The 23663-nt window shown below is 40.1% G+C and overlaps 1 protein-coding gene across 2 annotated transcripts in view; it reads left to right on the forward strand.

Moving 5' to 3' along the window:
- sema3bl (sema domain, immunoglobulin domain (Ig), short basic domain, secreted, (semaphorin) 3bl) overlaps nucleotides 1-17172 on the forward strand; it is a 64605-nt gene extending 47433 nt beyond the window's left edge. Inside the window, exons 11-16 of one of the 2 annotated variants that reach the window (XM_082519650.1) lie at nucleotides 3006-3237; nucleotides 3372-3463; nucleotides 7069-7110; nucleotides 7223-7448; nucleotides 9663-9790; nucleotides 11150-17172. In XM_082519650.1, the coding sequence (XP_082375776.1) occupies nucleotides 3006-3237; nucleotides 3372-3463; nucleotides 7069-7110; nucleotides 7223-7448; nucleotides 9663-9790; nucleotides 11150-11662 (1233 nt within the window). In that variant the 3' untranslated portion in view covers nucleotides 11663-17172. Of the gene's footprint in view, nucleotides 1-3005; nucleotides 3238-3371; nucleotides 3464-7068; nucleotides 7111-7222; nucleotides 7449-9659; nucleotides 9791-11149 lie in introns of both variants that reach the window. The other variant, XM_082519649.1, reaches the window with a different exon arrangement.
- Nucleotides 17173-23663: the final 6491 nt, after the last annotated feature.

The raw sequence follows: 23663 nt of genomic DNA on the forward strand, positions 1-23663 counted from the left end.
CGAGTAAGAGAAGGAAAAAGGAAATAGAGAAGGAGAAAGAAAATGGTGATGGCTCAGGGCAGACCGGAGGAGGCACAGATGATGGGAAGAGTGAGGTTGCTTTTTTTTTCTGGCTTGATATTTGGCTGCAGTTAAAATTGTTACCCTCTCCTCTTAAACTCAGTTACAATAACCTACATTGTTCTTTTTCACTTGCACCGACAGAACATTAAAGTCCTTTTTATTTCCATGGATTTTTCATTGAAACAGATTTAAGCCTCGTCCTACCCATCATCGTCTCTTAAGTCACCTGTCAAAACATAAAAGAATGGAAAATGGAAGTTAATTTCAGATTTAGTTGATTTATCTGCTCAAGATATTTATCTTGGATTGAGATGTTCCTGTGTTTAAACTTCACCAGAATTGTTTCCAGCAGACCATATGACGGGGGGATCTTTTTTATTACAGTTTTGCCAAAGCTGTAGAGGTAATCCTACCAAGGCACAGATATGGAATTTGATAGATTTATTAACCTTATGTTTTCTGAATTTTTTTTTTTTTTTTTTGCCATCTTTACTGAAATTTTCATCACAAAAGCCTCAGATTTGATCTTGAACTTTATCTTAATTCTTAATCTTTACAGAACAGTGAAGTCAGATGGGATGAACCATACTTTCTGGCATTAAAGTTATATTCGTAATGCTTTAAATCAGCCCATATCTGCCCACACCAACCTATCTAGTATGAAGTATTGTTTTTGTTTTTCTTTTACCTTCGAGGTCAAAAAGGGGTGAAAATGCAGGTGATTCATTAGGATTTAAACTTACAAAACATATGCTTGACACGTGAACATATACAGTAATAGTATAAATTAATAGGTGCCTGTCAAACATACATCATTTCCTTCTCATTATTTATTGTTGGGCTTTAAATGGAGACATAAGGCAGTTCAGCTGCAGCAGCAAAGTTTAGATAGGTCGAATATTAACTTGGGAACTTTTTCAGTTTAGGTTTTACTTGAAGTGCAAACAGATGAATGGAGACACATTAGTGAAGTTTCCTCTGCTGCACAAGCATTTAATGTTCAACGTGTAAGCTGAGCAGGTCGAAAACAGATGCATTTTAAGTACACTTATTTCTGTTCAGAAACCATGTTCAGGGTTACGTGTGAGGTCAATTTTACTGTACACAAATACCACCAGTTGATTTTGCTCCATATTTGAAATTGTGCTTGGAAGGTATGCTAGAACAATTTACAACAATGTCATGCATTCATATTTAAAACTGTATGATAAACATTTGAAGTTAGTGAGTTATTATTATTCTCTTTGAAGGGTTTAGCTTATACATTCCACATCTTCTGGAATAAATTATAACCAGTGTGATTTGGAAAGCATACTCAGAAAAATTATGCATCGATAGTTTGTGCATATTTGAGGGTAACCTCCCTGCACAGCTCAAATCCCCCCTCTGAAACTGGATCTATGCCATTCCAGAGCTATTGTGTGGATCAGTTACTGTTGTGATAAGCAGTAGTAATTAAATTCCCTCCATATGGAAGTGCAGTCTGGAAAGACAATTACACGCAATACAATATAACAATACCATACCTTCCATTATAATGTGATCAAATACGAAACTGGACTCTCATGAATCTGTTACGTTTAAGTTCATTAATCTCTATTTAATTTCTCTCCATTTCTCAACCTCAGTTTAAGATTTTTTGGCAAAACCGTTACTACTGCAACCTTTTTTGTTCTTTAAATGTCAAACTTGTCGTCAGCATAGAGAAGCCAAACTTCAAATAATCAGAGAATCTGATAGTCTATAGTCTTTATTCTGTGACGTAAAAAGCATTGAGGATACTGGTATCTCTACACATGTTTGTGTCATAATACCTCCAATTACCCTGAAACAAATGAAACTCAACTCAACCAGAAATGAAAACTCAACTGAATTGAGCAATCTGAACTGATGAAAAAACTGGTTGCAGCACTTGCACTTCAATAAAGTAACACTATTGAAACGAGCCAGTAAGTACTCTTTTGTTGTCTTTGGTGACCATTTGTATATTAAATCCAGACTGCAGTCTTGTGAACCTCTTTTCTTTATCTTGAAAGTAAAGACCTCTGTAAAGAAGAGGTCAAGCCGTACTTGCTTATTGTTGAAGTACTTGAACTTAATAAGAGCCACAGCAGGTTGCGTCATCCTTTAACTGTGACAGGAACGCCATCAAAGCTTAAGAGAAAACTAAACGAACTGACAGACTGAAGAAGGTAAATCAGCTTTGGAAGCGCAGAAAAAGCCGTTGCTTTTCAGTGGTTTTGACCACCAGCAGAGATGGAGGGGTCAAGTATTTGATGACTGGCATTTTCTCACCCATAAATCTAATGTAAAAGAGTTGCAATGAAGATTAATGAAACTGTCAGTGTGTGTCACAAAACCTTAAGCTGCTTCATGGAGAGCTGCAGATCTAAATCAAATAAACAAACCCAGAGACCATATAGGTCATATAAATGCTTTCATTTGGACTGTTTTCAGCACTATTAATTTTTTACAGAATCTCCTAGCACATTCATTTTCTCACTGTTACACTGACACAAATGACTAGATTTTTTTCTTTGTTTTTTGGCAAAAAAACTGCTACCACGCACATAAAGCTGCAACAGTGGTTCTGAACTTTCATCCAAAGTTTTCAGGCACAATAAAACTCTTAATGAGGGCTTTCTGAGAAGTTTTCTACACAATAATTAGCCCACAGTTGTTACCGAAAGCACACCCCCTGTATGCAAGAAAATGCTGGGAATTTAGAGTCAACGTGGAAAAGGCGAGAATTTAAATTTCTTCCTTCTGTCGTGATTCTGTTTGCCTGTCCATGTCTCCTTCCACTTTCTTCACTGCAAATGTGCCATCAGTTAGCCAAACAACAATTTTCTCTATGGACTGAATTTCAGCTATCGTCATTAGTTTTTCTCTCTTTTCCTTTGTTTCTCTATGTCTTTCTTATTTCCCTCATATCTCTCCAGTGCCCCAGTAAAATCATCAACCAACCTGGCAGGGAGTTTGGCAGCACAAAGGACTTCCCCGATTCAGTCCTGCAGTTTGCCCGCAGCCACCCGTTGATGTGGCGGCCGGTGTATCCAGCCCTTCGTCGCCCTGTGCTTGTAAAGGCCAACATTCCTTATAAGCTGAAACAAATAGTGGTGGATCGTGTTGAGGCGGAGGATGGGCAGTATGATGTTATGTTTATTGGCACAGGTAGGTGCATTTTTATTCCATAACTTTTAGGCATCCAGGTCCATTATAGCCATCCAAGCACAGTCACTGAATTATTGGAGCAGACAACACTATGTCTGTTCTGTAGCCCTTTAATTTTTCTGCTTCTCTTTCAGATATTGGCACAGTGTTGAAGGTCATTGCACTAAACAATGGAAACAGTCTAGAGACAGAGGAAGTCACACTAGAGGAGCTACAAGTCTTTAAAGTAAGGCTTATTCCATTGAGTCGGTTAAATATACACTCTGTGATAATGTACTGTAGGATTCATCCATATTCCAGAAACGTGTTATCATCAAGGTTCAAGGTTCTTTATTATTTGTCACATGCATAGTTATACAAGTATAACACACAGTGAAATGTAGCCTGACACGCTCCTCGACATGTGCAAAAATTGGGGGGGGGGGGGTGTAGAGGAAGAACATTATATATATATATATATATATATATATACACACACATAGTATATACACTGGGTGAATGTGCAGTAGTAGCAGCAAGCAGGTGAATTCTGTACATTAATATGAATAGATATCTGACTATTTTACAGGATAGACAATATAAACATATTTAAAATTAAAGGAATTGAAATGTACATTGTGCCTTGGTTTAGTGTCTGGAAGAGTCCTGACTCAGTCAATTATAGATGATGTGAGAGGGCGGGTGTGTGTGTTTAGGGCACGGATGGCTTGGGGATAGAAGCTCCTCTTGAGTCTCTCTGTCCTTGCCCGGAAGATGCGGAACCTTCTACCAGCTTGCAGAAGTTGGAACAGTTTGTTGCCAGGATGGGACGGGTCCTTCAGTATCTGCACTGCTCTAGTCCGGCATCTCCTGGTGTAGGTGTCCTGAAGCGGGGGGAGAGCAATCCTGCAGCAGCGTTCTGCTGTACGGATCACTCTCTGGAGAGCTTTTAGGTCCTTCACACAGCTGTTCCCAAACCACGATGTCATGTTCTGTGTGAGGATGCTCTCCACAGCGCCTGTATAGAAAATCCTGAGGATCTTTGGAGAGACCCTGAACTTCCTCAGTTGTCGTAGGTGATACAGGTGCTGCCTAGCCTTTTTGGTCTGGACCTGAATGTGGGCAGCCCATGTCAGGTCTGAGGAGATGTGGACACCAAGATACTTGAAGGACTGCACCCTCTCCACTGGAGCTCCATTGATGATAATGGGCTTGTAGTCTCTGTGCTGACCCCTTCTGAAGTCCACCACCAGCTCCTTGGTCTTGCTGACGTTCAGCTGGAGGTGGTTGTCCTGGCACCACGATGCCAGATTCTTCACTTCATCCATGTAGGCCGCCTCATCGTTGTTGGAGATGGCACCCAACACCACTGTGTCGTCAGCAAACTTCACAATGGTGTTGGAGCCATGGGTGGCCACACAGTCTGAAGTGTAGAGGGAGTAGAGCAGTGGCGAGAGGACACATCCCTGAGGTGCTCCTGTGTTGATGGTGATGCTGTTGGAGAAGCACCTGCCCACCCTCACCACCTGAGTTCTGCCAGTGAGGAAGTCCAACACCCATGCACACAGACGGCTGTTAAGTCCCAGATCCCTCAGCTTTGTGAACAGTCTGCAGGGCACTATTGTGTTAAACGCTGAACTGTAATCAACAAACAGCATTCGCACATAGTTACCCTGTTTCTTGTCCACGTGGCTGAGAGTGGTGTGTAGGACGTGGGCGATGGCATCCTCTGTGGATCTGTTGGATCTGTAGGCGAACTGCAGCGGATCTGTGGTGTCTGGGATGGAGGAGGAGATGATGTTCTTCAGCAGCCTCTCAAACACCTTCATTACTACCGAGGTCAGTGCAACTGGCCGGTAATCGTTCAGGGATGAGGGTTTGCTGTTCTTGGGCACAGGGACGATGGTGGATCTTTTGAAGCATGTGGGGACCACAGACTTCGCCAGGGACTCGTTGAAGATGTAAGTGAACACACCTGCTAGCTGGTCAGCACAGCAGCGCAGCAGACGGCCGGTGATGCCGTCTGGCCCCGCCGCTTTCCTTGTGTTCACTCTCCTCAGTGCCGCTCGGACGTCATGCTCCGCGATGCTGGTCACCGGTCTCTCGCTGATGACGTCACTGTCCTCGGTAGTCAGGCGGTAGATAGCATTAGCCGCCTGGCTAACCTCGAAACGGGCGTAGAACCGATTCAGCTCGTTGGTGAATGCAGAATCGGCGTTGATTGGCGCAGTGTCCCTGGCTTTGTAGTCCGTACTGGTGCGTAGTCCGTGCCACATACTCCGTGTGTCGCCCTGGTGGAAGCGGGACTCCACACGTTCCCGGTACCTGCGTTTGGCATCTCTCACCGCACGCCGTATGAGGCCGCTTTGTAGGCGCTCATATCGCCAGTGGCGAGACCCGCGTTGTAGGAGGCGGTCCTGGCGTTTACTGCAGTGCGGATCGATCTGTCCATCCACGGTTTCTGGTTTGGGAATGTGGTGACTCTCGCAGTGGGGATAATCTCCTCCGCTAGCATATTGACGAAGCATACTGCTACTTCCGTAAACTCGTTGATGTCGACTGCGCATGCTCTGAACATGTCCCAGTCTACGTCGTTGAGTGCGTCCTGTAGCGTAGCTTCTGATTGGGCAGTCCACCGTTTTACTTCCTTCGTGGTCACGTCTTCCCTCCGTATGCTTTGTTTATACTGGGGAATGAGGAAGATGGCGTTGTGGTCAGACTTCCCAAAAGCCGGGTGTGAGACAGCTTTGTAGCCCTGCTTGTATGGCGTGTAGCAGTGATCCAAACTCCGATCCCCTCTCGTTGGACACGAGACATGCTGGTAAAAGTTTGGCATGACTTGTCTGAGGTTCGCTTTGTTAAAGTCTCCTGCTACAATGAGGGCTGCGCCCGGGTCCTTGTTTTGAAGTGAGCTCAGCACATCATGTAATTCGGACAAAGCCATACCTGTGTCCGCTTGGGGTGGGATGTAGACCGCCGTGGCGATGACTGAGGTGAACTCACGGGGCAGATAGAAAGGGCGGCACTTAATGCTCAGGAACTCCAGATGTGGCGAGCAGCCGCTGGAGAGAGTAGAAATGCTCCTGGCATCACACCACTTTCTGTTTACCATGAAACATACTCCTCCACCTTTGGTTTTGTTCGACTCTGCCGTTCTGTCCGCGCGGAGCACAAAGAATGAATCCGACGGAGTTACGGCCTGGTTCGGCACGGTGGGGGTCAGCCATGTCTCCGTGAAGCACAGAATGTTGCAGTCCCTCATGTCACGTTGGAAGGTGACCCTTGCTCTTAGGTCATCGAGCTTGTTCTCCATGGATTGTACATTGGCCAGTAGGATACTGGGCAGTGGTGCGCGATGCGCCTGCTGTCTCAGTCTGTTCCTAATACCAGCGTGTTTTCCCCGGCGCTTCTTTGTTCTGCGCCTCGGATGAGCGGCCCGTCCTTTGTTGTTCTCCGCGCCGCGTAGAATCTCTGGCGGCCAGGAAGGGTCAGGTTTAAAAGTGTCCAAGATTAGATGTGCAACCTTGGCACCGATGTTTACAAGTGATCCGCTGTCGTATACTATAAGACTAGAGGATTTTGGGATGTAAACCAGAGCAAAAAATAAGTAAAAAACAAGAAAAGTGGATAGTCGGAGCGGAGCGGTCAGGAAGGCGTCTGGACGTGGCCGCGCCATCTTGTCAGCATCTCGTTTACTTTATCTTTTAAGATTTATTTGCAGATGATAGTATGCAAGAATTGTGCAAAAAGCTGGTTCATAAATTGTAAAATCTATGATTCTGCTCTTCTATTTCAACCCTTCTTTAAGCCTCTAAGTGCAACAACAGAAGTTAATTATTTTCAACATTGCAGGTGCCAACTCCAATTACGTCACTGGATATATCTGTGAAAAGGGTGAGTTAATCCAACTGTAGCTGCTACTTTCAGTGCCTGCTTCTGTCAGTTGACATGCAGTGTTGTCTACATGATGCCTTACTTCCTTTTTTCTCCTCATAATTTCAAACAGCAAGCCTTGTATGCAAGCTCTCCACTAGGTGTGGCGCAGGTGAAGCTCCATCGCTGTGAAACTTACGGGAAAGCCTGTGCTGAATGCTGTCTTGCCAGAGACCCTTACTGTGCATGGGATGGATCGTCCTGTACGCGATTCATTCCCAACAGCAAACGACGCTACCGCAGACAGGACATCAGACATGGAAACCCTGCACTGCAGTGTGTGGATCAGAATCTCAGTGGTAAGCTTGGCTGTAACTCTGCCCCTTTCTTTGTTTCTTCTTTGTTGATTATGTGGGACTGGCCACAGTGACTTCTTGAAGTAACCACTGTAAGGCTTTTCTCTGAAAGTCAAACAATTGAATCATCTGTCACATACCCCTTCATTGACTGGGCTTCACTGAATCAAGTAGTCTTTGTTTTTGTCATCTAGTGTGCATTACAATCACTGGATAAACAAAAGCTTACTAAATTGATATTTTCATATTCTAGTAGGGCTAGCTGTCATGATTAAAAAAGGAACCCACATGACATCATGGACTAGTGGTTAACCAATCCATCATGGGAGAGCTGAAACCTGAGACGGAGTGGTTTTTAAACTATGTTAGCTACAACCGCGTCTTAACGAAGTGTAAGGTATGGCAATATTTCAGACTTTTGTAGGACAACCCAGAAAAACATTGAAGTTGCTGATCATTCCACATCAAAGTGGCAATCAGCTGAAAAATGCATGACCTCTTTTCACTGATTTTAAGAGATTTAGGAGTAGACAGGAAGGACACCAGTGAGATGTCAGTCTCCTGTATACTGCACATCTCTTTAGAAATCAAAGGCCGGCTTCTTTTAGTTTGAAAGAATAAATGAACGTGGCTGTGCCTGTCTGGGTCAGATTATGTTTGTGAGACTTCTTCCACAGGATGACAACCATAGCGATTACAGTAGGAGATCATTAAAACAGTGATTGAAGACCGCAGCTCAACCAAAATGATTCTTGGTCCAATGAATTTGATCTCATTGCCTTTGAAATGGTTGCTTTACCATGTCAGTGACCAGTCAGTTGCCATCTTCAAAGGAACTTTGGTGTAGCAATAAAATGAAAAGCTATCAGAGTCAGTCATCAAGCTGTTTGCATTAGTTGAAATGGTTAAATTGTCAGTTACATGTACTCTGATTAAATCTTGTTACCCTGCATAGAAATCAACATTAACTAGTCACATGCAGAGTCCAACCAGGAGCTGACAGATGTGAAACAAACATTTGATCTGTTTTCAAATGGAAAATTGGAAACTTTGCTTTTAACTTTATAAGAATATAACCAGATAACAACTAGCTGAATCGAGTCGCCTACTGCAAAACAAATGAGTGGAGTCAGGTGAGTCAGTCTGCATCCCAGTGCAGACAGACTCACACTGGTTGCAACTTGCTGGCAATCTGTCTGTGTTTATAAATTGGACTGCAGTTATTTAAGAGTCCAGCCAGTCTAAGCTGGACTGTGATTGTTTGAAGACAGGTCCCACCAGGTAACCTGTACAATCAGCTTGTAAATTAAAGTGGTCATCTCAACTATTTGCAGTTGGTCTCTGACTACAAAAAATACTATACTATCTCAGGGTAAGCTGTCCTATTTTTACTCATGTGACTGAGACATATTTGCCAAGTATATGAGACAAAGGTTTTACAATATGTTAGTGCATGCAGAAAACAACCTAGGATTCATTTAAAACTAATTCTCATAGTGTAAGCTTTGGGATTTGTGAAGTAGAAATATCAGCTAACATACTGAGTTCTTGGCAGAAAATGGCTGAGTTGATACTGGAGATCAGGGTGAGAAAATGTGAAGACAGACAAGAAAAAGGAATTACATCATTGAGAATTGGGATAGAAAGAGTGTGTTTTCTTACCTAAGGGCACACAATGTAAGGGAGTGCACAGATGAAAGATGCCTCCCTAACACCCACCTGGTGAACCAAAGTTTCTTTGTGCCCAAGTGTGAGGTTGTTTACATAAGTACTCAAGGGGCAGACGTCTTCAGATTCCATCTCTTCATTGTTTATGTGTAGTCACATGACAAACTCTTGACTAAGTCAGTCAGAGTTTTATTTTATTCACTATATTGTCTGTGACTACACACCTAATATTCAGGTCTTTATATTTATTTTTATATTCATTCTGTTAATGCTGTACAGTAGAAGGTGTCCTTGTGGAGAATGTAACCCGGATATAGGTAGTGGTACTTCCCTTCAAAGGTCTGGGCTCACATTGTCAGATAATGGTGAAGAGCTCAGTCATTCAGGAGGGAATGAATGTAGAGTCACTGTCCCCTGCCACAAAAGAAACCAGCTGAGATGATTAGACCCAGGACAGACTGAAGATGTTGGATGGATGGACGGATGGATGGTTGGATAGATTTCATTCTTTAATAAACTATTTGTCACTCTCTGTTTTAAAAAAAGAAGACCTTGATGTAACAGAAGACAGAGTGGTCTTTGGTACTGAGAACAACAGCACCTTCCTAGAGTGTGTTCCTCGCTCCCCACAAGCAACTGTCACCTGGCTGGTCCAACGTGATGACCACAAGGAAGAGGTAAGATTCCCAGTGAACAACATTCAGGTTAGAATCAACACAATAAAAGGCCTGTCGATGTCACTGCATCCAAAATAGGATGAAGGTGGGAAGGTTTTGGCAAACAGTCAAGGGGTGGTATAAAACTTCTGGCAAAGAATGTTCTGAGTAATTGCCTTTAAAAGTTAGACTTGAGTGTGAGTTTGGCACGTGGTTGATACAGTTGACAACCATTTGACATGTGGTTGAAATTAAGCAGCTGCATTTCAAAGCAAAATGCCCAATCATTCTCTCTCTCTTCCATAAACTGTGAATTCTCTGCAAAACTTGACCATATGCCACTGAAAGTGTCACTCACTGTCTGCTGGTCACTGAGACTTAAATACAGTCTTTTTTTCTTTTCTTTTTAAGTCAGAAAATTATGTTGCTCTGTATGCCCAAACCCACAGTAATCATTCAACTGTTTGAGGTCATGCTCCTCCAAGCTAAACTGAGTGTCGTGGTCAGCCATGCAAGTATTAAAGCATTACCACCCTTCTCCATTTCCCTGCAAATAAACATCTGGCTGCCACTCTATCTGACAAGGCTGCCATGTTTTTGTTGGCATCAAAGGATGGTTGAAAGATAGGATCTGACGGGGGAGTTGGGAGGTAGATGGAGGAAAATATAGAAATGAATAGGGTTGGCAGAGAGACTTTGGGTGGCAGTATGGAAAGATTAGAGAATGTGAGGAAAGAAAACGGAAGAAAAATAAAAAATAAAAACAGTGACTGATCCCATGATATATTTTTGATGTTGCAAACCAAGTTGAGAAAACAATACAAACAGTTCTCCCTTTCTCTTTTCTCATAATGTGAAGTGAAGACTGAAAGCTTTCTTGTCCCAATTTCTTTGTACTGTGTTTACACATTGTTGGGCAGTCTTCAGTGTTTAGTTCTTTAAAGAACAATGCCTCTGTGGTATTTGCGCTGAGAAACATGTGCTATTTAAGGTCAAATCCTGGTCAGAACTCCTTTAGGGACAGAAATCCTAAAACTTTAAACAGAAATCAAGAATTAACCAACCAACAAACAAATCTCTCTATATATAGCAATAAATTAAAAAGATAAATGTTAGGTTAAGGGTCTGATTGCAGTTATATATAAAGTGCCAGTTAACTTTTTCATGCTTTTTTGATTAGCACATGTAGCTCTTTGCATTAGTCAGTGGAGATTTAACCAAATCTGTGAAAAGTTATTTCCATCACGTTGCATCATTATGACTTGACAAATTGAAGCAAACTTCAAGTGAAAAGCAGTGATGGTTGAATTGACTTAGTGAGGTCATTAATATGTTGTTGTATCAAATATCAGACACATATTTTCTATCTGCCACACTTAGGTGAAGCTAGATGATCGTGTGATGTCCACGGATCAGGGTCTCCTGTTTCGTAACCTTTTCCACCAAGATGAAGGCGTCTACATCTGCCGCTCTCGAGAGCACAGCTTCACGCAGACTTTGGCCCGCATCACCCTCGAAGTCCTCCAAGGGGAGACCGTGGATGAGCTCATGTCGCGTGGACACACAGGAAACTCTGACTCAATCAAAGACCGGTCTACAGGGACTTTCAGAGCCTGGATGCCTTGCAGCGCGTACAGCAGGGGCGGTTCATCAAGCCAAATCGGCCAGTCGCGCATATGGTTCAAGGATATCATGCAGCTCATCGGGCCGTCGAATCTGCTGCACGTGGAGGAGTACTGCGAGAGGATGTGGTGCAATGACAAGCTGAGGAGGAAACACAAAAGCATGATAGAGAAGTACCGCCAAGCACAGGAGAGCGCCAGGAAGGCTCGTAGCAAGAGCTCTGGTGAACGCAACAGGACGCCGCGGGATCTAAGGGCGTGGGAGGAGTGACAAAAAGAAGGCGAGGAGTGGAATATGAGAGCAAAAATGAAAGTGGGAAAAAAGACAAATGTTAGTTCAGGACAAGATAAATAGACAGGCATAAAGACCAGCCTAATAGTTTTTTGTAAAACCATGGTAGATCAAAGCAGCGTGTCTCTTTTGCTCATTTTAACAAAATGAATTTTAGTGTGTAAAGAAAATTAGTGTATAAAGAATCTGAAAAAATGACAGTCATGTTGGATGGAAGCACAACTTGAGCTGAAAAACTGCATGTGAAAGTGTATGGGAAGTTTGGGGTATTATGAGGTTAGTGCATAACTCGTGTGTTTCTGGCTGTCACCCGAAAATAGACCGAAGTGTTCATCTGTCTGGAGGGATGGCACAAAAAGAGACTCCAACTGAACTAAACAGGTTGTTGCTAATCCTGATGTTGACTGTAGTTTAAAAAAAGAGATCAGAGACAATTTTTCAACTACACTCTGAGGATGCTTTTTAAAATCCCAGTCACTGAGGAGTTGTCTGCCTTCCCCACCTTTGTTCTTTCGTATTTCTAGTGTCACTGAAATGGCAGGAAATGTTTTGATTTAATCAACTTCTGTCTTCACTGAGAAAACCTGCAAAACTTCTCATTCTCTGATTTAAGTGACATACACGTACCTGCAGGGTGATTTTAGTTACAGCTGGTTTCCTGCTTTTCAGCCTCATTGACTCTTCAATGGTGGTTTGTGATTACTTGTATGTAATTGTTAATTTTCTTTTGCAAAGAGCACACACACACTCATGTCTGGTTTGCTATCCTCGTGGGGACATCCCATTGACATAATGCTTTCCCTAGCCCCTTACCCTAACCCTAACCATCAAAAAGGAATGCCTAACCCTGATCCTTACCCTAAACCTAACCATAACCTAATTGTAACCCTGACACTAAAACCACATTTTGAGTGTGAAAATTGCTTTCAACCCCAAGGGGACCTGGATTTTGGTCCCCACGGTGCAGAAAGTCCCCACCAGTATAATAAATATCAGATTTTGGTCCCCACCAGGATACACACACACACACACACACACTTTTTTTTTTTTGCAAGAATTTCATACGATGCAGTTCACTGGATTCATTTCCTTCTTGTTTTACATTTAATGACCTGTGTCTCTTACCTTGCTTGTTATTCATGTGTGACTTCAGCTCATAAATGACTTTGCAGTATATTTGCAGAAGGAAAGTGCAACTTGTAAACATGTTTAGGCAATTGCTGTATCTGATCTTGGTCTGTCTGGCTCCATTTGTGCCAAGTCTTACATTAATGGAAGTCTCACTCAAACGGCTAAATGCATAAGCTCAAACCAGAAGCTACCATAAGACGACTGTTGATGGTTCAGCAGATTAAAGGCACATGGCTTTATGTTTATTCCACTGGGTTGAACTTTCCATTAAACAAAATGGTGGTTTATTTTTCATGATTTTGGTTACATGCCATAACACCTCTTAGAAAGAACCTGCATGATACTTGTCTCTGATATTTAGCTCTGTGAACTTTATACGTCTCTGTGCACTAAGTGCTCTCACTAAAGCTCCTTTTTAGTCCTTTCCATCAAGCTAAAGTCACTGGCACATGTCAGCATCGTGTCTGAATGAGGACCCTGATTTATTTTGCCATACAAATAACAATTATTTTAATAACCTCTTAATTTATGCATTTATTGTGTCTGTACAAAATGACTCAGCATTATGCTTTCAATTTGTCTGTGTGACAATCTCATAAACATCTTTAAATAGCTTCTTTTTTTCTTTTCAAGTGCTGGTTAAAAGGAGCTATTCAAGTCAAAATTACGTAACTTGACCTCTCTGTGGGGGATCCTGCCTCACACTTAAGCTAATTTTCCCACAGTTTCTCTGTGTGCTGAAGCTCTCCGCTGATAATGGAGGGAACGATAGAAAGGGGTCAAGTGTATTGGCTGGCTCCTCTAGTTTTCTGCAGTGTAAACACTAGTTTTAAGAGTAGCTTTGTCGTTAAAATATGACTTATGAATGCTGAGAAAAAATTCTTTTCTAAAATCGAGGGTGGAAAAGAGAAAATATGGTTGACATCATGGAACAGAGCACATATCTCAAGACAGAAGGGATTGACACTGAACAAACATAGTCTGGAAATAAGTGAATTTCACACTCACGTTTATCCTCCCTGTGTTGGTGTAGCAGTAATGACGAGATCTCAATCTCCATCTGCCCCAGGTCCTCCTAAGGCTTCGCTTTGCTTTTGGTTTCTAACCATTGAGTGTTGTCTGAAAAACTACAAATACCGAATAAGGTGAAATATAAGCATTATATATTTGGGTAAAAAACATAATTTCTGTTAGGATTATCAAAGTATTGCGATTCTGATTCTGATAAAATATTCATGAACAAAATGTAAAAATCCCTCATAACAAGACAAAATCTGTTTGTTGAACTTGGGTGAGACATGAGTGTTGGGATAACTTCTCTGTTAACACCAGCCTCATATTTATTCAGACTATTATCTAGAGACACCAGTTATATTCCTCAAGGCCAGTGATCTCTTCAACATAAACACTGTTTTTGGACTGGTAAAGAACTGTATAAAAAGACCAGGTAATCAAGTACGCTTAGCAAAAGGCAATTCTTCACAAACACAGGGAGCGTGTGCTATACGTATAACGACAACAATGTACTTATTCTTATAGTCCTTCCAGTATTTACAGTTAAATGGGAAGCTCTGTGGTCTGTGTCGATGGCTTTTCAAAACAGAAAGGAAATGACAGAAGTGACAAAAGCAGAAAAAAGAGTCAGGGTGTTGTTAATTAAAGAGGTACTATAAGCATCTTATGAAGGCTGTATTTGGAATTCCTAAAGATCCTAACCCATAATATTATTTTTTTAATACATCATTGTATAATATTTCTAAAATGTGATCCCCCCGAACTCCAACCCCAGTTTTGCAGCAAATGATCATTTTTAATCCATCGAAGTTTATTTTCTTAGTTTGAGAGTATGAGAAAGCCTATTAAATGACACCTATTACTTGTGTTTTCTCTATAAACTCTTCTTCTACTGCACTGTTAGGATGGAAGAGGGTTTTTTTTCTCAAAGCTTCCTATTTTAGTGTGAACTTTTTTCCTTTTCTTGCCGTGGTGTCTTTTGTTTGAGCTTCTGCTTATCTAAGTAAGGCATGAATTACTACCACTGCGACATTTTAAAATGTTTTTAAGGTGTAGTTGATTTGTAATCGTGATTGTAAACATAGTAAAATTGTACAAACATGCAAATTTCCATCTAACAGTAACTGTCAGGAAGAGGAAATTGCCAAAAATAAATGCTAAAACTTGCTGTTACTTAACTTATATATTGAAATTTAACAAGTGTGGACTCCATATTTACAGACAAATGTGCCGTGACTGACTAAATGCAGTTATTTGTGCATGGTTCATAAACAATGTAAATCCATTCAGTGCTTTTCAGATTTGCACAAAGTGTGTTTTGTTATTGCATGTGATATTTTCTATTTTTATCTTCTTAGGATGATGTTCTTATGAGGTTCACTTTCTATAGCTATCCCATGCTCTCGAGATCATTTCATTTTCATTTGATGGGGATTCACCAGTTAACATCATGATACTTGTGTTTTAAGACACCTTTTTCACAGTCTTCATTCTGACATGCAAATAGATGTAAGTGCAAAACTTTTCATCCCATTCTATGTATAGCACCATGACATATATAAATTGAAATGGGCTATAACTAATGCTATTAATTACACCTGTGTTTAAGCAGAAACAATCTGTCAAAATGAACCTTTCTGAGGCAGGAGGCTTGTTTCAGTGTTTACACCCTCTGGCAAAAAATTATAGCATCATTGCATGTGGAGGATCTTCATTCAACTCCTTTACCTTGTAGCAAATAAACAAACTGTGTCACAAAACTGTTTTTGTTTAATAGTGGAACATGAAAGATACCTCAAGCACATTAAATAATTGTAATTAATGTATTTGGTTTTTTCAAAATCAAGTAGTGGAAGAGAAGCTGTTGCACCTGGCTGATTGAAAGGAGGCAAGCCCCCAACAAGAGAGCTGTCAGTTAAATCAAACTCATTGCCAGAAGAATCCAACACTAAGTGTAGCTAAAGATGTTTGTTCCCAGTCAACCGTGTCTATAACTTGGAGTAAGTACAACCGAAATGGGAAAGTTCTAGGAGGAAAACTTGCAGGTAGACAGGAGATGTCAAAGTGTCAGGATAGAAAATCAGAGCAGTACGCCCTGAAAATGGAAAATGTTCAAAAATGTTAACAAATGGGCCGTAATGTTTGTGACAGAATTATAAAAATTAAATGGGATCTACATACAGAAAACCAAAAGGAAAACCAGCACTAACATCCATACAGAAACAAGGTTACAGTGAGCTAAAAAGAGAATGAAAGGCTATCTCGCTCTCTCTCTCTCTCAATCTTGGGACTATAGATGATTGGATGTAAGTGACTCCAGTGATAAATCACAAAGTCAGCCAACTAGGCAAGGAAAAGATACCCTGATGCTGTTCCAATGACACATATATGAAGATGACTGCTTGATGAAAACAAGCAAACTTTATCAAATAAAAGGCCCGGGGAAGATGGCAATCATTACTTCAGCAGTAAATGCAGAAGTGTACACTCAGATTTTCATACCCTTCTAATCAGAAAGCCGGTTTGGTGATGATAATAGAGTCATTTAATCAGAAAAGGCCCATTACCTCAGTGCTATGGACACAAAAAAAGGGTTAAGATTTCAATCTGACTGAAAATTTATGGTGAAAAACTGAGCTCAGCTGTTATTTGAAAAAGTTGGAATTAACCAGATGGAGAGTATTGCTTTTCATTAGTGAGCTCCATGCCTCAAACCTTTTGGGGCGTCATAAAAGCCTGAGGAGGTACTAAATTGAGATGATTTCCTCAACAGTGATTCCATTTTTTTCCCCTCCACATGATCTTGAACAGAAATGTCATGTATTAAAATAGTTGAAATTAATTTGTTTGAGGTATGATTCATGAAGCCAGAATGTTCAGCTAATGAATAAAAATAGTTCTGTGTCATATCTCTGATTTATTATTGTGCCGTGATACCATAGTTTTGCCGGGGGCTGTAGCTGCTCCTCCTGAATTTGACAGAAGTCTGCACATGCTCTAAACTCCACAGTTAAAGTGCATTAAGAAACAAAATGCAAAATGTGGTTTATCAGTTATACAATAGAAAAGCCTGTAGTTCAGTAGTTGCAGTCCAGCTAGCACATAATCATTTTAAACCTGAAGGGTTCTTGAAGCATGTTTTTAACCGTAAGGATTCTTCAGCTAATAATACTTTGCTTTGTGAAGTTTCCCATTATTATGTGGTTTAAAAAAGTGTGCTGGTTTTAGACTCTGGCAGAAAGAGTCTTATTTAAATGTATATTTAAATACTATTTAAATGTCTTTCTATCCTGCATGCTATGAACTTGTAAGCTATTTAACACAATTAAAAGTTTTTAACATCAGGTGATCCATGACTGGCTGCTTTACTTTAACTTTATTCACAGACTGCAGTGAACATACTTTGACTTTGGTTGACTTTGTAGTGTTGTGGGAGGATTAGACTAATGGGACCAGTGACATAAATGTGGATAAATAGCAATGCCTTAAATCTAATCACTCATCTAGACGGCAACATTTACTGTACTGAAACCAAGACATGCTCTATTTCATACTCAGCAACAAGCACCATGGAGCACACTGGCGATGAAGCACTAAATGTCACAGTACAAGACACTGACTCTATTTTAATATTGTTAAGACCTAAAGCATTGTTTTTTAGCTCAACCCAACCTTAAAGTTAGAAAATACATACAGCTAAAAGAGGTTTTCATACTATAACAAATATCTCAGTGCAATTGTATACGCTCTTCACATGCTCATGAGTGTGTGCGTGTGTGTATGTGTGTGTGTGCACTCGCTCAAAAGTCTTCATAATAGCAGGAAAACATATGTGGGTCATTGGAGACTTAGAGACCAAGTGTCTGCCTATTTTACTGCCCGGTTACTGGTTCTGGCCATGCGTGTGATTGGAGGGTAATTGGGCTGTAACATCACTGGAAATGTGGGGTAACAATGGCTGCTTGTCGCTTCAGCAAACAGACCATCTCATAAAAATCAAACCTGCAACTGAACCCACTAAACGACTTCACACCCTGTCAATTACTACAACCACAGAGCAAACAAGCCCGAGTGAACGTTGGCTCGTGCGTTTGACGTGCAGATGAGAAATTCTAGCGTGCACACAGCTCGCTATAAAACTTCAAAATACCAGTTCTGACGTCAGTCAACGTGTAAAAGAGAGTAAAGCGGCCTCGGTTTGTTGAAGTAAGTTTGAGGATTTACTGATGTGCAAGAAATCAACAAAGGGAAACCAACAGGAGCCTCAGGAGGTTCCTGTCTGCGGATTCCAAAATGTTCAAATTCTGGACACATCTCATTAACATGTAAAAGTCTTACAGCCTGCAGAAAATAGCTTTATGCTTTGGTTTCCAGTGATTTAATGGGAGATTTCATTTAGTTGTGCAGAGATTTACCTCCAGGCTATGGGCACATCAAGCAGAAATCTCTGAGGTTGAAAAGTTAAGTTAACTTTGTCAGGAAGGTACATTTTGTTTTGAGTCTTGCATATTACGTTTAATGTCACAGCGACTTATGGAAAACTAGCATGGGGGAATATTAACTGGCAGATTAAAATGATTTTATCCAAATACAGCGATGTCCTGTTTTGAAAATAATAAAGGTGAACTGAAATAACAAGCTCAAGGGTTCAAAATGAGAGCCCACAAAACCAATGGATGCCATGACACTGGCCACATCCATCTTTGTATCACTGATAGACATAAACATGGTCAGCTATTACTGAAAAAAGAGATATAAATTTTCTAATGATCAAATTCACCTTGGCTGTTTAACCTCTATTATTGACTATATATTGATTATTGTACAAGTGTAACAAACACAATAGACTTCCCAGTATTAAACATATAAATCAAGTCTAAGCAAAGGCTAAAGCTAAGGATATTTCCAGTATATGTTTATTATATTTTACTTTATTTTACTGTCTTTTTTATATCAGTTAACTAAATTGTTGTTTTACACTTTACTTTAATTTTAGTTAACTAAAATAATCCTGATCCACAACAGCATTATTGATGCTGCTGCACTGCCACCGCCAGCCCCATCTCTCTACGTTGAGTTATGACCTACATTTGCTTCCTGTTATGACTACAGCTCAGAGGGAGCTGTTGCTGTCTCCTGTAATAACAATTAAATTCAAGTGCTAAAATGGTAAAATAATATTTATATTCTTTTGTCTGTGACATGTTCAGGTGTATCCTAGACATTTAAATCATAACAAAATCTGTCCTGTTATATAATGCTACAGATTTCAATGTGCCTCCCAACAGATGTTTAAATATAATGGCTCATCGTTCTTGGTTCTTTGCTAGCTTTGTGGTAGCATGCTGTGTGTACTTGCAAAGAGCTGAAGCTCTGTTAGGAGCATAACATGATTGTTTATGTCCCAGATACCATTTGCATCATTTGCATTTTACTATAACACTCATGTCCTACTTTTCAGTGAAAAAAAGGAAAAAAAAGAAAGAAACTACTTGCAGCAGCCAGTGGTACCTTTCAGCCTCCTAAAAATGTGTACATATGTACGAATACATATGTGTGCATATACACCTTTGGTATCAGTTTCAAAATCTTAGCATTCACAAGATTTTCTGAAATCTTGAAATCTGACCCCTGACCTTGAGTGTTGAGGTCACTGAGATCTGAAATATTCTGAGATTTTTAGTACATAGAAATTTTGCAGAAACGATTGGACTGTATAGAACTAGATATGTGTCTTTTTTTTTTTTTTTAGCTTAAATGCAACTTTGCATTTCTACAATATTTTGTAAAAGAAAACTTAATTTTAATTTGAAAATAGATGCATCAACAACTATATACATAATTAATTCCTCTGTCACTCCTGTGGGTGGTCTTTATCCTTCAAGCTCAGGTCCTCTACCACAGACCTGGGAGCTTGAGAGTCCTGCGCAGTATCTCTGCTGTTCCTAGGTCTTGCTCTTCTGGACAGAGATCTCGGATGTTGTTCCTGGGATCTGCTGGAGCCACTCGCCTATCTTGGGAGTCACTGCACCAAGTGCTCCAATCACCACTGGGACCACTGTTACCTTCATCCTCCACATCTTCTTGAGCTCTTCTCTTAGCCCTTGGTACTTCTATTCTTTCAGGTCTTTCAGATCTTACAATAAGTTATTTGTACTTTTTAAAATTTTCTTTGTGTATGCACTGCATACTAATACTAAAGCTTTTTCTCTCTCAGAGAAAATAACCATTACATGCACTGGTATCAACAGTCTTGACAAACATATTAACATGTTTATGAGGAATGAAATGAACTTTAACGACCAGGGCTCAGACAGTTTCCCATATTCACAGACAATTAACTATTGAAAATAGTGTTTTTGATCATGTTGTATTCGTTTCCTCTATTCACAGTTCCTGTAACCATAAAATTTATAATGTGAATCTGAATGATAACACTTTGTTATAAATTACACGCCATAAAAATCCATCAGATGATTTAAAGCTGACTGATTGAAGCCACTTTAGATTAAAAAGAGGAATGTCTGAGTTTCCATGTCTTCATCAGCTCGGACTGCATTGTTTCGCTTAGATGGATTAAAGCTTTTTTTCTAGTTCGCAGTTGAATTTTTTAGAAGCAAGAATCTACATGGATCAGCTTGGCCACCATTACAGATCTGATTCACATATGCACACATATAATGTTTCATTTGAAACTGTTGTACACAGCCCTCTTATGCCTGACTAAACTGTGACCATATGGAAAAACACTTGGCCTGTTAAAGTCAAATTTTGGGTATGTTTATATACTTATATACTGATATTAAATTAGCTGATCAGGGATATATTTAATAGCTATAATGGATCACACTGGAAGGACTTTAATTATCTTAATAATAACATGCCCACTGCTGAGCAGTTAATGCAATGCATCACTTTTTACCAGTAAAAAGAATAAAAAGGAAAAGAGAGACAAATATAATAGAACAATATTTGACACCACTGTGGTTAAATTCATATAATCAAGAGCAATCATTTATTCCAGTGAAAAGATTGCTGCTGAAGGCTGGCGGCTCCCGGGGCAATAAATATGTTTTAAAAGTAGTAAACGTTGGAAAGAAAATACAGCACACGACTGCTGTTTTATGCTTTTGCTGCATTTCTAGAAAAGGTATATATTATCTCGGTAATAGATGAACCTTCATGTTTCTGCCACCACTGTTTCCTTTTGCTAAGACCCAAAATATGTTGCGATACTGTCTCTTCAACTTTCCCAGGATGGATTTAGCCACAGTCCGGTGTTGAGGTGTCATTTGCGTTCAAATAGGTTGGGCTAAGCAGCTTTATAGCCTCTGATTTAACTTTACCACAGCACCTCAACAACAACAACTTTATAGCTCAGTTTTCCCACCTCACCATGTTGGCCTCAGTAGGTCCACTTTTTTGTCTGGAGGACTACAAACAAGTGTCCACTTGTTGAGCTTATTTTGCTGTTTCAGGAGCAGTCTAAACTCACTGATCATAATGGGTTAGGCTGTCTTTTAAATTCTGTGCGCTGGAAAGTGTCACCCGGACTGACTGCAGAGCATGACCTGCCCAATACTGCCACCATTTCTATAACATCATATTAAATGATATATTAAACAATTTAATTTCATTTTAATTTTTGGCTTCATTGTGATTTTTTTCTGCCTCGAATCCACGTTTTGCTTCCAAGTTTAGCAACCTGTTTACAAAAAAGAGATTTTGAAAAGATCAGTACACATTTACTATGGTGCCTGTATTATTTCAGATTATCTGCATCCCTGCTGTCCTATCCTTCTTTCATAACAGCAGCATGTTTCACATGTGGGCAGATTCACTACCGTTGAGCTTTCCGGTATTTGTCTTTGGAGAGCCATATTTTACTGACTTACTTATTTCTTTATTATGTTCTGCGTTTTGTGCAAAACATACCTTTGCAGTAAGGATATAATACAATATCTTCAAACAGAGCTATCTGCATTAGATGTATTGGCTCTCACTAGAAAATGTATGCTGATTGCACTTTGCTAAAAGCAGATGAGAAGCTTTTGTGAGCTTTAGATTAGGCTGGTAGTGATTACATTCTGAGAGGAAATCATAAAGAGACACAGGTGTGTGTGTGTGTGTGTGTGTGTGTGAAGTACTGGCATGCTCAAGCAATCTACAGGGAGCTGGCTATAGATGTGGAGGCTCCATTTTGACTGATGAAGATTAATCCACAGAGACGGGGCCGGCTGTGCTGGATAGATGGTGAAGTGATATTTCATTTTGGAACATTCTGGTTTTTGTATAACTTTCCTCTAAAGTAAAATATCACCCATCAGCAGCAAAACCAGGCTGCCCTGGGGACTTGACATCAGCAACACTTTAAAAAAACAAGTCTAAAAATCCACATGTGTTTGTAGTACGCTGAAGTGGATGATATCTGTCTTCATTCTAAAACATTTTTTCCTGTTACTACCATGGTAGTTATTGTGAAATGGGGAGCTTTCATTCATATGTGTCAATTTAAAAGGATGTTTCTAATATTTTTTCTGACTCGTTTTTTGAACATTTTGATAAAATCCCATTTTTAGAATAACCACTTTTCATTTTCTTTTTTCTTTTTGTAAGGGAAGCTCTCAACAGACTACTTTTTTACAGCTCAACTTAAAGCAGCTATGAAAACAGAACAAAGCCAAATGAAATGTCACATTGTCTTTAACTTCCACATGTCAGGATCTCTCCCAACATGCATACATGACTGCTATTTTTTCTTAACTGTAAACCAGTGGACTGTGGATATGCACATATCATCCTAATTGTATCAAAGCAACAAGTTTGGACTAGCAGGAGAGAAATAGTACACAAAGGAAACGGAGGAGGAAAACATAATAGTATGTGTGTGGGGGTATGGGTGGGGTACACTTGATAGTAAATTTTTGAAAAGAAAGTGATGATCAAGGGCAAACAAGGGAAATGGCCAAGGGAAGAAGGAAGACTCATGAGAAATGAAGCCGAGCTTGAGCATCAGTCTTTTATGTTTGGTCTCAGTCATCCCGAAGGAAAGAAATAAAAGACATTTCAAAATAAAAGATTATTTTGTGTCAAAGCCTTTAGCAGAATGGGAGTGGGACTCTGTATACAACAGAACCATCACTCATTATTGTCATTATCCCACGGTGTTACAGGAAACGCAGTCCCTGGACGCACTTAAACACTGTGGCCCACTTTCAGCTGGACTATATATTACTTATCTTTCAGTACACAGTCCAGGTTCATTTATCTCTCACTGACCCTCCTTGATGTTTCACATAACCAAAGAACGTCCTTAGGCTTGCATACTTCATAAAACCACAAAAGAAGTCACTGATGCAACTTGAAAGGATGCTTAATTAAAATAGTGTGGAAATCGTTTTTTTTTAATCCGTGCGGACTTAAGTTTCATTTGAAAAAGAACAGAGCTCTGAAAAAAATCCTCCAGACACATAATCTGTTCGCTGAGAAGTTTTTTTTCCTTTTTAAGATTTAAGATGACAAGACTTGATTGCAGCTTCAAAGTTAATAAGACAAATAATAGGTTTGTTGCAGGGTCACCAAAGATGTATCCTATAGAAAAAGGAGGCAAGGAACATCTGGCTGAAAAACACAGAGTTGATCGATTTTCTGTTTAATGAATAATGTAGTTCAAGTTGTTAACTCAATCCCAAGCAACATTTTTTTAATGTTTTCCCCCATATTTATAACTAATATCAAGTTTAACTTCCTGTGGAAATAGATGCTGTGGATTAGTCTGTCATCACTTGCTAAAAAATTCCATTAAATGCACCTCCCTAACTGAAAACCTTTCCCA

The sequence above is a fragment of the Aulonocara stuartgranti genome (assembly GCF_965226115.1).
Source record: "Aulonocara stuartgranti genome assembly, chromosome: 20".
NCBI lineage: Eukaryota > Metazoa > Chordata > Actinopteri > Cichliformes > Cichlidae > Aulonocara > Aulonocara stuartgranti.